Source organism: Cebidichthys violaceus, unplaced genomic scaffold, assembly GCF_023349555.1.
Source record: "Cebidichthys violaceus isolate CVI_PGR_0920_01 unplaced genomic scaffold, fCebVio1.0.p SCAF_21, whole genome shotgun sequence".
In the NCBI taxonomy this organism is placed as follows: domain Eukaryota; kingdom Metazoa; phylum Chordata; class Actinopteri; order Perciformes; family Stichaeidae; genus Cebidichthys; species Cebidichthys violaceus.
Window position 1 is genome coordinate 6445985 of NW_027176384.1, and position 13128 is coordinate 6459112.

At 40.2% G+C, this 13128-nt stretch overlaps 1 protein-coding gene across 2 annotated transcripts; it reads left to right on the top strand.

The window, feature by feature from the left end:
- Positions 1 to 1499: 1499 nt before the first annotated feature.
- Positions 1500 to 12651, top strand: LOC137877276 (NXPE family member 3-like). Of its 2 annotated transcripts, none has more exons than XM_068717072.1 (7): positions 1500 to 1729; positions 6163 to 6324; positions 7126 to 7569; positions 7779 to 8077; positions 9722 to 9792; positions 10672 to 10878; positions 10961 to 12651. In XM_068717072.1, the coding sequence occupies exons 2-7, from the start codon at positions 6223 to 6225 to the stop codon at positions 11512 to 11514; spliced, it is 1677 nt and encodes a 558-aa protein (XP_068573173.1). In that variant the 5' UTR covers positions 1500 to 1729; positions 6163 to 6222; the 3' UTR covers positions 11515 to 12651. The 2 variants fall into 2 exon arrangements, with proteins under 2 accessions (XP_068573173.1, XP_068573174.1); XM_068717073.1 differs by having other exon boundaries at positions 7417 to 7569.
- Positions 12652 to 13128: the final 477 nt, after the last annotated feature.

Sequence of the window (13128 nt, forward strand, 5' to 3'; positions counted from 1 at the left end):
ACTGTGGAATTACAGTGTGTTGCTGGCATCTCTGCTACCAGCATTTTACTGTAAATTGAAAAAATACAGAAATACACTGTATTATAATTTTACAGTAATAGGCTGTTAAGTCATTTCACGGTATGACTGCTGTAGAATTACAGTACATTGCTGGTGTCTCTGCTGCCAGTATTATACTGTATTCTACTTTTACAGTACAATGCTGTTAAGTAATTTCATGGTATTACTGTATAAGTACAGTATATTGCTGGAATCTCTGCTGACAGCACTTTGTTATTTATCAGAAAAATTCTTTACAGTGAATATATAATATTACTTCAGTACAGTTTATTTCTCCTTTATTCTGTAATGCCCAGTCCATGCATCATTAAGACAATTGCATGATTACAGAGGTGTGGGGAATAAAACACTGTGCATTGACAATACACCCTTTAAATTTGGGTTCATTGAATGAATGTTCATTGTGTGGGTTTTCAAGCACTTCCATATTAAAAAACTGGCACGTCGGATATATTGGAGAGCTTTCAAAAACAATCTGCTTTTCAGATCAGAGTTATAAAGGACAATGACCAAACCCCCCTAGCTACACATTTGCATGACGGCATTTGCATGACGATATTTGTATGACGACATTTGCATGACAACATTTGCATGACAACATTCTATCTACATGTGAAAGCAAATAATGTGAATACATGTTGGTTTGGCCTGAGCCTTAAACATGTTTTGAACCCTGCTGATGGGCCCAATTCCCAATTTCCCCCCCAAAGGCCTTAAACCCTGAACCCTTAGGTACTTACTGACATTAGCTGGTAAATGGTTGAGTGTGAGAGACTCTAAAGGTTTGAAATGGTGTAAATATAAATGGGACAGCATTTTGCTGCAACTTATTATGTTACCATGACAACGTCATACCATGTTATGTACAACTGTGGGATACTTTTTATTCCCTGATTTGAACGTCTTCCAGGCTCTTTCCTCACATCATGAGGAAAGAGTAAATAATCTATTTTACAAATAATCTTCTGATTTCATGTGTTTTTACCTTCCATCTTTAAACCTTCATGTTTCTGTGTTACATAAATAAATATGACAGGCTGAACACACATGTGCTGTCCTCATTGTTTACCTTTTTCTTTTACATCTCCATACGTCCACTGGTAACCCTGTGTTTAACATCGCATTGCAATGAATTGTGGGTAATTCTCTTGGGCAAAGTCTGCATCTAATGCTGACTTACGGGAAAGGTTGATAAAGGGCTCAAAATGTCTGCGAGAGACGCAAACAGTGGGACAGAACTAAACCCACACAGACTTTACAGGAACTCGCCTCAAAGTCCGTCGGTGGAGATTGAGCCGTAGACAGCATTCTTTTTTTTTTGCTACATATAATAACGATTTCATCAAGTGACTTAAACTTTAAAATTAAAATGTTTCTTATTTGTATTTTATTTTTCATTAACAGCCTGTAAAATACACTCTATATTGGGGCAGCTCTTTCGGCACATGGGAGTGTTAAAGAAAATAAGGCAATCAACATCCTGAGTTACTGTTTATTTGATTAAAGCTGCGACAGAGATTCAGGATACAGTGCTGTGGGTGGTAACCACCTTTAAATACAAAACCTGGAAGTCAAGCAAAGAGAACAAAGATTCCAGTAAACCAGCAAGGGATAAAGTGACGGATCACACTGGGATTGTATCACTGTGATAAAATGAATCTCTTGTGAGGTAAGACACGTGAAACACTTCAACTAAGTTTATTTGAATTTTCATTTTATAATGAAAACTAAATGTTGCCAGTAACCATTCAAATATTACTACTTCTGCTTCATGCTATACTCCATTACTACATTGTACTCTACCATATAAGATAAGATACGATTATCCTTTATTAGTCCTGCAGTGGGGAAATTTACAGGATCACAGCAGCAAAGTGGACAGTGCAAACAAGGTACATGGTAAAAAACAACAACAAGAGCAGCAAGTATCATAAATAAGTAATAAACAGTAAAGAATATCAATTAAGCAAAAAAGTACAAAAATCCACAATTACTAAATATAACTAAAATATAAAAATCATTTACTCGACTGTTACTGGATACTTTGTCGAAAACATAAAGTTAAAAACATATGATCAGTCTATAAAAGGCAAGTAAATGTGCAAAAGTATCAGTGTCATGATATACTTCAAGTACTTAAAGTAGAAGTACGCAGTGTGCAGAAGAATTATATATTACTGTGTTATATTTTCCCAAAGGTCAATACTGCAGTATCTAAAAGCTGAACTAAACTCAACTTCATCCGTCTGTTTGTTCTTGGCACATTCTTGTAGTAACAGTTTAACAGGACATTTCAGTGCAAACACTGAACAGTTTTTTCACAAGATTTGGGATTTACAAAGAAATTGTGTATGTGTGTACACACACACACACACACACACACACACACACACACACACACACACACACACACACACACACACACACACACACACACACACACACACACACACACACACGTATGTACTGTGTATATATACTGTATATATGTGTGTATATATATATATATATATATATATATATATATATATATATATATGTGCATATATACTGTATATATGTGTATGTATATATGTATGTATATCAGGAAATGAGATTATGCACTGGTGCCTTTAAAACAACCCCAACGGCTGCATTACAGGTGGAAATGGGAGAAATGCCTCTCGAAATAAGAAGAACTCAGTTAGCATTGAGTTATTGGGCTAATCTACAGGGGCCACAGTAAAGAGCACCCAACACAGGAAACTTTAACACCTTGCTGGGAAAAGGAGAGGAGGGAGACAAGAGACAAAAAAAGCAACAGAACTTAACATAGCTGAATTAAATGCCAGTCCAACAGTTCCATTGGCAGCGATAGCACCGTGGATACTTCATGATGCAACATTGCAATCTTGATCAAGAAAAACACATGTAGAGTTCCAGAGTGTAATGTCCAAATAGGTCAAAGGATCACCGAGGGACTATATGTGTACATTTGATCAGACTCAAGTTCATCATTAACCAGCTTACAGAACAGCCATTCAGACGGTAGAATGGTCTATTCATTATAGAAACACGACAAACATACAGAATTCAAATGACGGATCTGCCAGTCCTATGGGCACTGGCAGATATTGATGTCAAAGGTAATGAAATGGGAGATAAAGCTGCAAATGATTCAGCAGGAAATAGCTGCACTAACAGTCAACTTCAGTGAATCATAGACCAAAAGCATTATTTAACAGAGGTCGAAAGGAAAGGCGGCGGAAGCAATAGGAGGAAGAAAGACAAGGATGAACGTTTTACCGAGTCCAGAGGAAACGAGGAAAATGAGTATTGGGCAAAGTTAAATTATAACGTTGTCATGATGTGTTCACATGTAATCTCATAAAATGTAATGTTGGTGAGAAACTTGACTAAATCCAGCTATTTGACTTCCTACCACGAGCTCTAGGCAACGTATAATACATCATTAAAATTGTTTATGTTAATATTTGTTTAAATCAAACTGAAAAGGTTGCAGCCTAGCTGCGTAACCAATACCCCCTCCCAGTATGAGTGAAGCACTGGAAGACGGCTTGTTCAGCAACCTCTGACCTAGGTAACGAACGCACCCCTCAAAACACGCGAGACCTTCTTAGCCTGCTTAGGGAGGCAAAAGCCAAGATAACATAACGACACAAGCCACAGTCGTATCACTTATTTCAGGCTAAAAACGGCGGCCTTCCCGACAGCCGATTATCAAAGGATTTAGATGTGTGTGTGCAATAGGTGTGGGAGGACTGGATGTACTCCAGGATGGACCCGCTCTAAAGGGCCACCGCAGGAGGAGGAACCCCGTGTGGTTGAGAACCTCGCTCGGTTATCAAGGTCAGCTTCAGGACCCTGGCTCTAACACCCCCAATTTAGATCCCAATCTGACCCCTATTGCTTCCACAGCTGTCTAAACATTATAATCTCACTGCAACATCATATCTGATACATTAGCGGAGCATCAAAATCAATTTGAGTCAACCAAGTTAATCAATCACAACAATACTTGAACAACATCATTTTATTCTTTGCTAGAAACAGAAATGTCAATCAATTCACCTGCTTAATTTATTTACTACTGTCAGCCTGTCCCAGGGGAAGAGCTTCTTACCTTACTACGAAGGCCCCACCAGAGATGAGCAACACTGGACTTTGATTGGAATGCACAAAATACAAACCAGTTTGTAACACTTCGGGTTACCACCGTGAGCGCAATGACTCCAACACACATAGATATAGGTTATGAATTGCTTTATTCACCACACTTCAGCTTTATCCGGTTGTGCAGTCTCCTGCAGTGCCTCCAACTGCACCCGCTGTCTGCTCCGTGGTTTGCCTCTCGTCTCCGTCCGCAGCTCTCCCAGCCTGTCTTTGGCTCTCCTGCGGCTTCTCGCGCCCGCTGTCACTGTTTGTGTTTAAATAGCAGAGAGACACCCACCACGATTTACTACAGGTGAGGCTAATTAAGCCTCTTACCGGCACCATTCCCTGTACCATCCCCCCCCCCCACACACACACACACACACACTCTGTCCCCTCTGCAGCTGCGCCCAACCACGCCCAGCCACCACACAGTTTTATTAGTTTCTTACAAAAAGTAAGGTAAAAGCTTACAAAAATGAATAATAAAAAAATATGTAAAAGATAATACAGAATGTCAAATGTACCAAGCTCACAAAGAACCAAGTTTCCCAAAGAGCAAAAAACCTCCAGAAGACCTTTGTTGTCTCCTCATATATACACTTCTCTTCGACGCTTTCTGCCACCTGATCATTCTGTTAAGCCCGACGGACCCAAATTCGGGTCCGCTGTAGCATTTACCGTAGAAAAAAGTCCATTTATGCATGTGTACAATTTATGAATATGAATATTTTATATACCAAAAAAATAAAAAATCTGGGTAAAACAAACAATCTAAGACATTTTTACAAACTCCAAACACCATTCTACACAGCTATTGTACACAAATAAAAGATTTATCACAATATCACGTATTTCTAGCCATAACTCGCTCTTCTCTGAGTTAACATAACAAAGCTAACGGTTGGCATAGACAACCGAGATAACAAAAAGCACGAGCATTCGACACAGATTCCAAAACTACCATCAGATCGTCTCTCCGGTAAACCCTCACAAGGCTGTGAGCAAACAAACACTAGAAACACAATGCGCAATATCCTTCAAAATCATCCAAAGCTCCTGACCTTTTTGTTGTTCTGCTGTAAATCTCCGCTTAATTCCATCAACAATATTTCTAGGTATTTCCGGTGCGTCTCTGAAATGTCCCCGTGTAGAAACAAGGGTCTGTGTAACTAGGCGCCGTGGGGGGAAGGGATTTCATTTTCGGCGATCTTTACGCACGTTTCAGGCGACGCGCCACGGATTTAATCCTGGGTATGCAATAATCGAGGAGAGGCCTACAAATAGGCTTAGGGCTTAATAGGTTTTAACTTGATAATAAAAAATAGATCGTAACTCATCAAAGACAATGGAATGTTAAAAGAGGATAAACTACAATATGCATAAGTAACACCTTAAGATAGGACTCCCTGTCTGGCTAGAGGTCACAGGAGCCATGTTTCATATGACAGTTAGGCGTGAAAACCATAACACACCTAGAAGTTTCCATTGTTTGTCAGCCAGATGCTCAAACCACAGGATGCTGCCTTTACGCTTTTTAGGGTCTTGCCTCTCACTCCTCAGACATAAAGGTGTTAGATAGCATCAAAATTCATCTGCAGTATGCAGGAAAACTACAGTTTTTATGAAGAAAAAACCCCCACTATAAATTACTACAACAGAGTAAAATGATAACATTTAGAATCTGGTTTACACTGACTTCAGTAGTTGAAATTAACTTCCCTCTCTGTGCACCTTTGAGGTATGCAAAGTAGAGCTTAAAATCCCTACTCTGCTACTTTAATAAAAGTGAAACATATATTTTTAAAATAATAATAGGAACGCTGGCGGTGTCACAATATTTGTATGGAGAGGATTTCACAATGGTGTTCAAGTTTTAACAAATGATATTCTGTAGCATAACAAGGTGCCAGTTACCTCTTTGTTTTTTTACTTTATTTTTATATTCAGTACCAGAGAAAGTGGTCAAAGTGATATGCTGCAGCCACAGATGAGGACTGATCACCAATCATGAAGGCCAAAGCTTGTTTAAGAAGGGAGTACGGCGCCATCTTCCTCTTTCTGGCTGTCTTTGTATTAATCTGTGTGCGACGTCACATGGATGATCTGGAGGTGGGAACTTTTAACTTTTAGTGGGATCTGTTTGAAACGTTTGATATTAGTCTGTTTTTTCAAATCCAAAGGAGCCCAGTTACAGTAATGGTCTATGTTGCAATTTCATGCAGTTAAATGGTGTTATCACTCTCAATCCTGCACCTTGACTTCTTGACAGCAGCATCTCCTGCAGTTAAAAGATAAAGCTAACAGTATTCTATACTTTTTAGACAACCTACTGGCTTCCCATTCGTTCTTACTGAAGACTTAAATCTTAAGAAAGGGGTCGCAAATATATAGTTTATAAAAAGCCATGAGATGCCCCAAAACAGCTGGGCACTAAAGGGAGTACTTTCAGGTTTAATGGTTTGAATTCTCTCATCAGTGGAGTTTCTGAAATGAATAATAGTCCCTTTTGTACCATTAGTGGTTCAATCCATTGTATGTGCATTAAAAATTCAATGCATCTTTCAGCTATGAAAGTCTTCCACTGTCATGTTAAACCATCGGGTATGAAACATCCTCTGTAGTGCTTCTTGGCCAGTGACATAACATATCCCAAAATATTAATTTAATTTAAAACGACCTTGAAAAACTTGAACATTTTAATTCCATGGGTCAATGTTGACAACAGAGTAAGGGCCATGACGGAAGTTGAGAAGGGCGGAAAACATACATTTAAATCATTCTTATCAACTCCCCAAAGTCATTTTGAGTTTTGGGGAGGGATCAATCTTACCTCTTTGCACTTTTGCTGCATTTAGTTAATTATTTGTTGCATATTTGACACCATCTCTCTCTCTCTCGACAAACTGCCAGTTTCAGCCTAAAGTCAAATCCACCATCATCATGCCGAGAGTCTCCACTGACGCTGACATGAATCGCAGCTTCTGCACCTTCCAGCCACTGTCCCCTAAGGACGCTCTGGAGGAACGTCTCATTCTAGACTCCACTGCTTGGCCTGAAACTTCACTTTTGCCAGCTCCTTTTTCCCTGGAGCAGACCAGTGATCCAGCTCACAGCACCTTCACCATTCTCCCAGGGAAGAAAGGGGGACAGTGGCATGTAGGGGAACAGCTGGAGGTTATGATACAAACCTCTGATTTCCAGGGTCGTCCCAAGAAGTCTGGAGGGGACTTCCTACTCGTCCGGCTGCACAACCGGAAGCTTGAAGCAGGTGTGGCTGGGAAAGTGGTGGACCATCTGAATGGGAGCTACTCTACTGTATTCTCTTTACTCTGGGAAGGAGACGCACAAGTTGAGGTACCGAGTTGTTTTAAATTTAGTTTTTACTGATTGTCCGTTCAGAGGGTTTAAGTGAATAGACAATTCTCCAGAAATTACAGTCTGAGATTAATCTGGTTCACCACTTGAAGACGTGAACCTTTATAAGTGTGGAGCTTCAAGTAGTATTACTGATATGACTGAACATGATTGGACTTGGTGAAAACTCTGGTTCTCTATCCAATCAGGTGACTCTGGTTCACCCTGGTGAGGCCATCTCAGTGCTGAACAGGCTGAACAGAGAACAGCCCGACAGGATTTACTTCAAGAGCCTCTTTCGCTCAGGCTCACTCTCTGAAACCACCCTCTGCAATGTCTGCCTAAGGCCAACCCAGCAGCCACTGTGCAACTACACTGACCTCCGTACAGGCGAGCCATGGTTCTGCTACAAACCAAAGAACCTGAGCTGTGATACCAGGATCAACCACTACATGGGAGGATATAAACAAAACCTACTCAATGCCAATGAGGAGAAGCTCTTTCAAAGGTGAGGGAGCAGAGAGACTGGTATTTTGTGTGACTTCTAAATACGTACATCCAGTGTTACCTATCTCCTTGGTGGAATGTTTCAGAAGTTTGTAACCACAGGCAGTTAAGATTGAATTTAAAGATGTTTAAAGGTGATGCAAATCAAACAAACCAGTCTGAATCATATTTTCATTTGCAACATTAGATAGTATTTACCATGATTAATTTGTGTTTTATTGTAAATACATTGTGATATCATATTATTTTGGATGTAGTTTTTTCCTAAATTTTAAGACGTACACTTATTATTTTTTTGTCACTTGGGGCCAGCACAACAAGCTATTAACATATGATCACCTTGTAAAGTGGATATGACTAAAATGTGAGCAAACACTGGCCTATTTAATACCAGTTGACATGGAGATTCATTAGCATTCATTTGGAATTGTGTCTAATATCTCTTCTCCTTTTAGCTGTATTTTGGTCTTCACCAACGTCAGAGGGAAATATATGCCTTAATCTGTGGATCTATGTTCAACTTGTTAGTCGCTAACATTGTCCATCTGCTGTTTAGTGGTTGGTAGTGCACAACTGACCTTTCACTTAGCTCCGCCCCCCACTGATAGTCAGTCAAAATGTCAGAGCTACCATGGAGCCCACACTGTCACTAACTGCACTCACTGAATACATAATATCAAATGTTTGCAATATATCAGGATGCAAAGTGCATCAGCAGTGAAAACAGGTTAAAAAGATACATATATAAGCTAAAGCCTACAGATCACAGTGTAGATGTAGAAATTAAGGACATTAAGGTACACCACTGCTCCTGTATAGCCAGGTATGTTGTTATTCAAATTTGTAATCATTAAAAAGCAAAAGCAGAATGTGTATACATTCAGTTAACCTTTAGTAGCTAGCATAGCATATGTGTTAACCCTAGTTAATGATGTGCTAAAGCACTCTGCTGATGTTAGCTCGACAGGTATAATGTACAAATGCATATCTCCTTTCAACTTTTTTAGGTAACGAGTTTCACTATTACACAACGTTTAACCATGACTAGCTCCATATCCACAAAACCAGCCTGAAAATGAAGTCAATCTGAAGGGATGGCATTAGAGTTCATAGAGCAGAGCCATATAGTTGTCGGACCCTGGTCAGATTTGGCCAAAGCTGCACATTGATTGACCAGTCTGCGTTGGATTGGCAGGACTAACCAATGGGTCAATTGGTTAATCAGCTTTCTGGCATGAAGCAGCTGCCTGCTGCATTTAATAAAATACAGTATGTTGATGAGAACGGTGAGACTCAATTTAAAACAGTTTAGTTTGCCGGCCGCAAAACCAAAACTATGAAATGAAAGATGCTAAAACGTTGTGTAGATAGTAATCATTATCTCTGGGTTCATCACTGCGAGTGGCACCTTGCACATTGCACAGTCATTGGACCCATTGCTTATATGAACATTTGAATTAGTGCCATTAAATTTACAAAGTAAGTTTTGTGCGATTTTGAATGAACTTTCTAGCAGTTGTTTCCCATTTTTGTGCTTGATTTTTCAAAGTTCATTAAATTATTTAAAATGTTTGTCCTCCTCTTGTATCTATGTCCTTAATGTTGTAGTGTTTTTAAGAGATATATTATGTGTGCTTTTCTTCAGTGGTGTTAACTTGAAAGTCTACATTCAGGCTTCAGGACCTGCTAGTGTCACCGTGTTGCCACAGAAAGAAGGTAAAGCATGCTATTTAATTTGATATTTATTACTGTTTCTGCCACCACTCTCTATACCAATAATTCAAAACAGAATGTGCTACAGACAACGGTACGCATGCAAGAACCATTTGTACAAACAGCTTTGTTCTTTAGTGGCTTGTACGAGTGATTTTCTTCTAATTTTTTTTTTTCAACAGTGGTCCAGACCTGTCCTAACAGTCAATATTGAGTCTGAAATACCTGTATAAATTACACTTAATAATTATGTTAACATTTTACTCAAATTATCGACTAATATAGTTCTAAATGTATTAATACAGCCTAACTGTATCATCATTCATTTGCACAGGCTTTTGATGTTATTGTATAACTCTCCATTATAAATATGACCATCTTATACTGCAAAACAACTTAAATTATTGGCACAGCAAAAACATCACTCATTATTGTTCACCATCCCTTGACTATAGAGACTTTTCTTTATCGATCTCTGAATGCAGGACTTCAATATAGGACATATGAGGCAGGACACATAGCCTTATATGGTATTATTGGGGTTACTTATGCTAATTTGTAATTGTCATGAATGCACACTCATTTATGCATAGGTGGCATTCATCATGTTTATACTGGTCATTAACACGGTTATCTGAAGGAGCGTTTGCTGAATCTGTTGTGGCACAGTCGTACGAGTTTACTGCACAAAGAAAAGTAAAAGAAAGTTCAGAAAAAGGGTACTACATACTTCTGGGTAGCGTTCTACTGAAGAGACATTAACCTTAGCAGTGTTTCTCTCAGAAGTAAGGATAGTACTTAATAGGTTCATTCAATCACTTTATAGCTTGGTTTTGTTTTTTCATTGGATAATCCCACCCTTATTCTTTAACTTCCTCTCAGGTCAGCTAAAGGTGAAGAGCAGTACTGCGACATCCGGACCTTCTGGTTATTACTACCAGGGTGTGTGGCGAGCACTAGGTGGCACCACAGTTTGCAAATTCAACACCGCCTCTGCCATCAGTCAGTGTCTGAAAGGCAAGGCGGTCCACATGTATGGAGACTCCACCGTCAGGCAGTGGTTTGAATTCCTGAACGCAGCACTACCAGGTAGCTGATCCACAGGGATTTCTGGCAACGGATGATTTTGTTCCCATTGCAGCTTAACGTGTTCCCCCTGTCATACCTTCAGGTCTTAAGGAGTTTGACCTGCACAGCCCGAAGCAAACTGGACCTTACATCTCCTTGGACTATGCAAACAACATCTTGGTGACGTTCCGCTGCCACAGTCCTCCTATCCGTTTTGCCTCCATCCCAACTAGAGAGCTTCGTTACATTGCCAATGAACTAGACGGCTTAAAAGGAGGCAGCAACACTGTCGTAGTTCTTGGCATCTGGTCTCACTTCAGCACTTTCCCCATGGAGGTATACATCAGGAGGCTACAGAGCATCCGCAGGGCGGTGGTGCGGCTGCTGGACACAGCTCCAGGCACGCTGGTCATCATCCGAACTGCAAACCCCAAAGCTTTGACGTTATATGAGACGATTAGCAATAGTGACTGGTACTCGCTGCAGCGTGATAAGGTGCTCAGAGCCATGTTCAAAGGACTGAATGTTCATCTAAACGATGCCTGGGAAATGACCCTGGCCCACCACCTGCCGCATAACCTCCACCCACCACCTCCCATTATTAAGAATATGGTAAACCATCTATTGTCCTACATATGTCCTCAAAATGGCGGTTAGATATTTGTGTCTTGGGGAGAGGAATGTGGATTTAAGCACACATTGAGTTTACATGTTAGCTCTGTGTTTCCACCAAGTGCTGCTTTTTTCCTTCAGCAATCCATGCTCAGACCAGACTAACAATTGTTGAGATCTATCAGGAGCGTGTTTAGTTATCAGCAAATATGAAAAACTAAATTATTGACATCAATAGAATTATTAATGTCAATAAGATTATTAACAATTATTAATAATAACGGGGCACCACCCTGAGAACAGGGACCATAACCAAACTATAAATTAAGTCTCATAATTTGTGTTCACTCACAATGGCAATAGTCAAAGTACTCTTGATAAGCTAAATACCTCAATGTACATGTAATGTAAATGTAAAATGGCACATTTCCTGTGGGTGGTCCCACCTCGGGGGCCCCCGGGCTGGAAATAGTCTCCGCCAAGCCCACGCCCACGACGGTCATTTCCTCCTATAGAACCACAGGTGCTCCTCCTGGCTGTTTCCTGAGACACTCTGGTGTCCCACATCCCTCCACTGGATAGACAAACAGACACACGCTCTCACAACAGACTGGCAGCACATCAATCTTCTGTCTGAGGAGCTGCTCCCAAACAAAGATGCAAACACACAGCCCAGCCTCCTCCCTTTCCTTTTCCTCCTTGTTTACAGTTGTACCCATTTGACTGTTCATCCTCCCCATCCACCCCTCCCTTTGTTGTATTTAAGATGCTATAAATAGCAGCAAATTATCTCGTAAGACTGAAACTCAAAGTTCACGTTTTTCTGTGGCTGTGTTTGTGAATACTAAACATTTTGTCGGAAAACTCAAAGTTTAAAGTCTCAAAGATATTGATGAATCTGTTGCTCTTAAAGTGTGAGGTTTGTTCTGAGACAGGATCGACTATCAGGATCCTATTGACCCAGAGCAGCCTGTTTGAGGTAAACTGTTGTATAGCCTGAGCTAATGTGAGCTATTTTATTGAATCCCCTTTTAGCAAAATAATCAGAATGAATTTGAATTCCCTCTGGTCAACAGTGTTAATGTCTAGGGCTTTTATTGTTAAAGGGAAGAACAGAAGGAGTGAATCTGGTCTGCACTGCCTTTGTCAAGGTTGAAAGAGTAATAAAGTTTATCGTCATGGTCCGGACTATGGAGCCTCTTTGTTCGTTGTCCGTTCCACACAAAATTGTGCTTTTATTTGCAATGTGATAGCTCAGAAAAATGGACCTTGCTTTAATATTCACATTCTGTGAAGCACACTATAAATACACTGTGAAAGGATTAAAGCTCTAAGACAAAAACTTCCACATTGGCTTCACTTTTTAGACTCTGGTTGAGATGCAAATTAATCAAACGGAAAAAACGCACCAGGTGTGTAAGGGGCTGATCCCACCAAGATGTGTCGCTGCATGCGTGGCCGCTTCAAAAATGTCATGGCAAAGCAGGTCAGGCAAATCAGCTTGGTGCCCGCCTCTTGCTTGATTTGACTGGCTGCCTGGGTGACTTTGACGAGTGATGCAACGCCATGGTGAGAATGCAGGTATCGTTTTTTGAGCCTTGTGCTTCATGTGAAAGTAAATGCTCTGGTTTATTAAGCAAAACTAATGCCCTACCACAC

What these genes read in the sequence shown, in the direction of transcription:
- LOC137877276 (XM_068717072.1), top strand. Translation starts at nt 6,223, where the DNA reads ATGAAGGCCAAAGCTTGTTTAAGAAGGGAGTACGGCGCCATCTTCCTC. An exon ending in GAGGAGAAGCTCTTTCAAAG is followed by an intron (nt 8,078 to 9,721) that starts GTGAGGGAGCAG and finishes GCTTTTCTTCAG; the next exon opens with TGGTGTTAACTTGAAAGTCT. An exon ending in CGTGTTGCCACAGAAAGAAG is followed by an intron (nt 9,793 to 10,671) that starts GTAAAGCATGCT and finishes ACTTCCTCTCAG; the next exon opens with GTCAGCTAAAGGTGAAGAGC.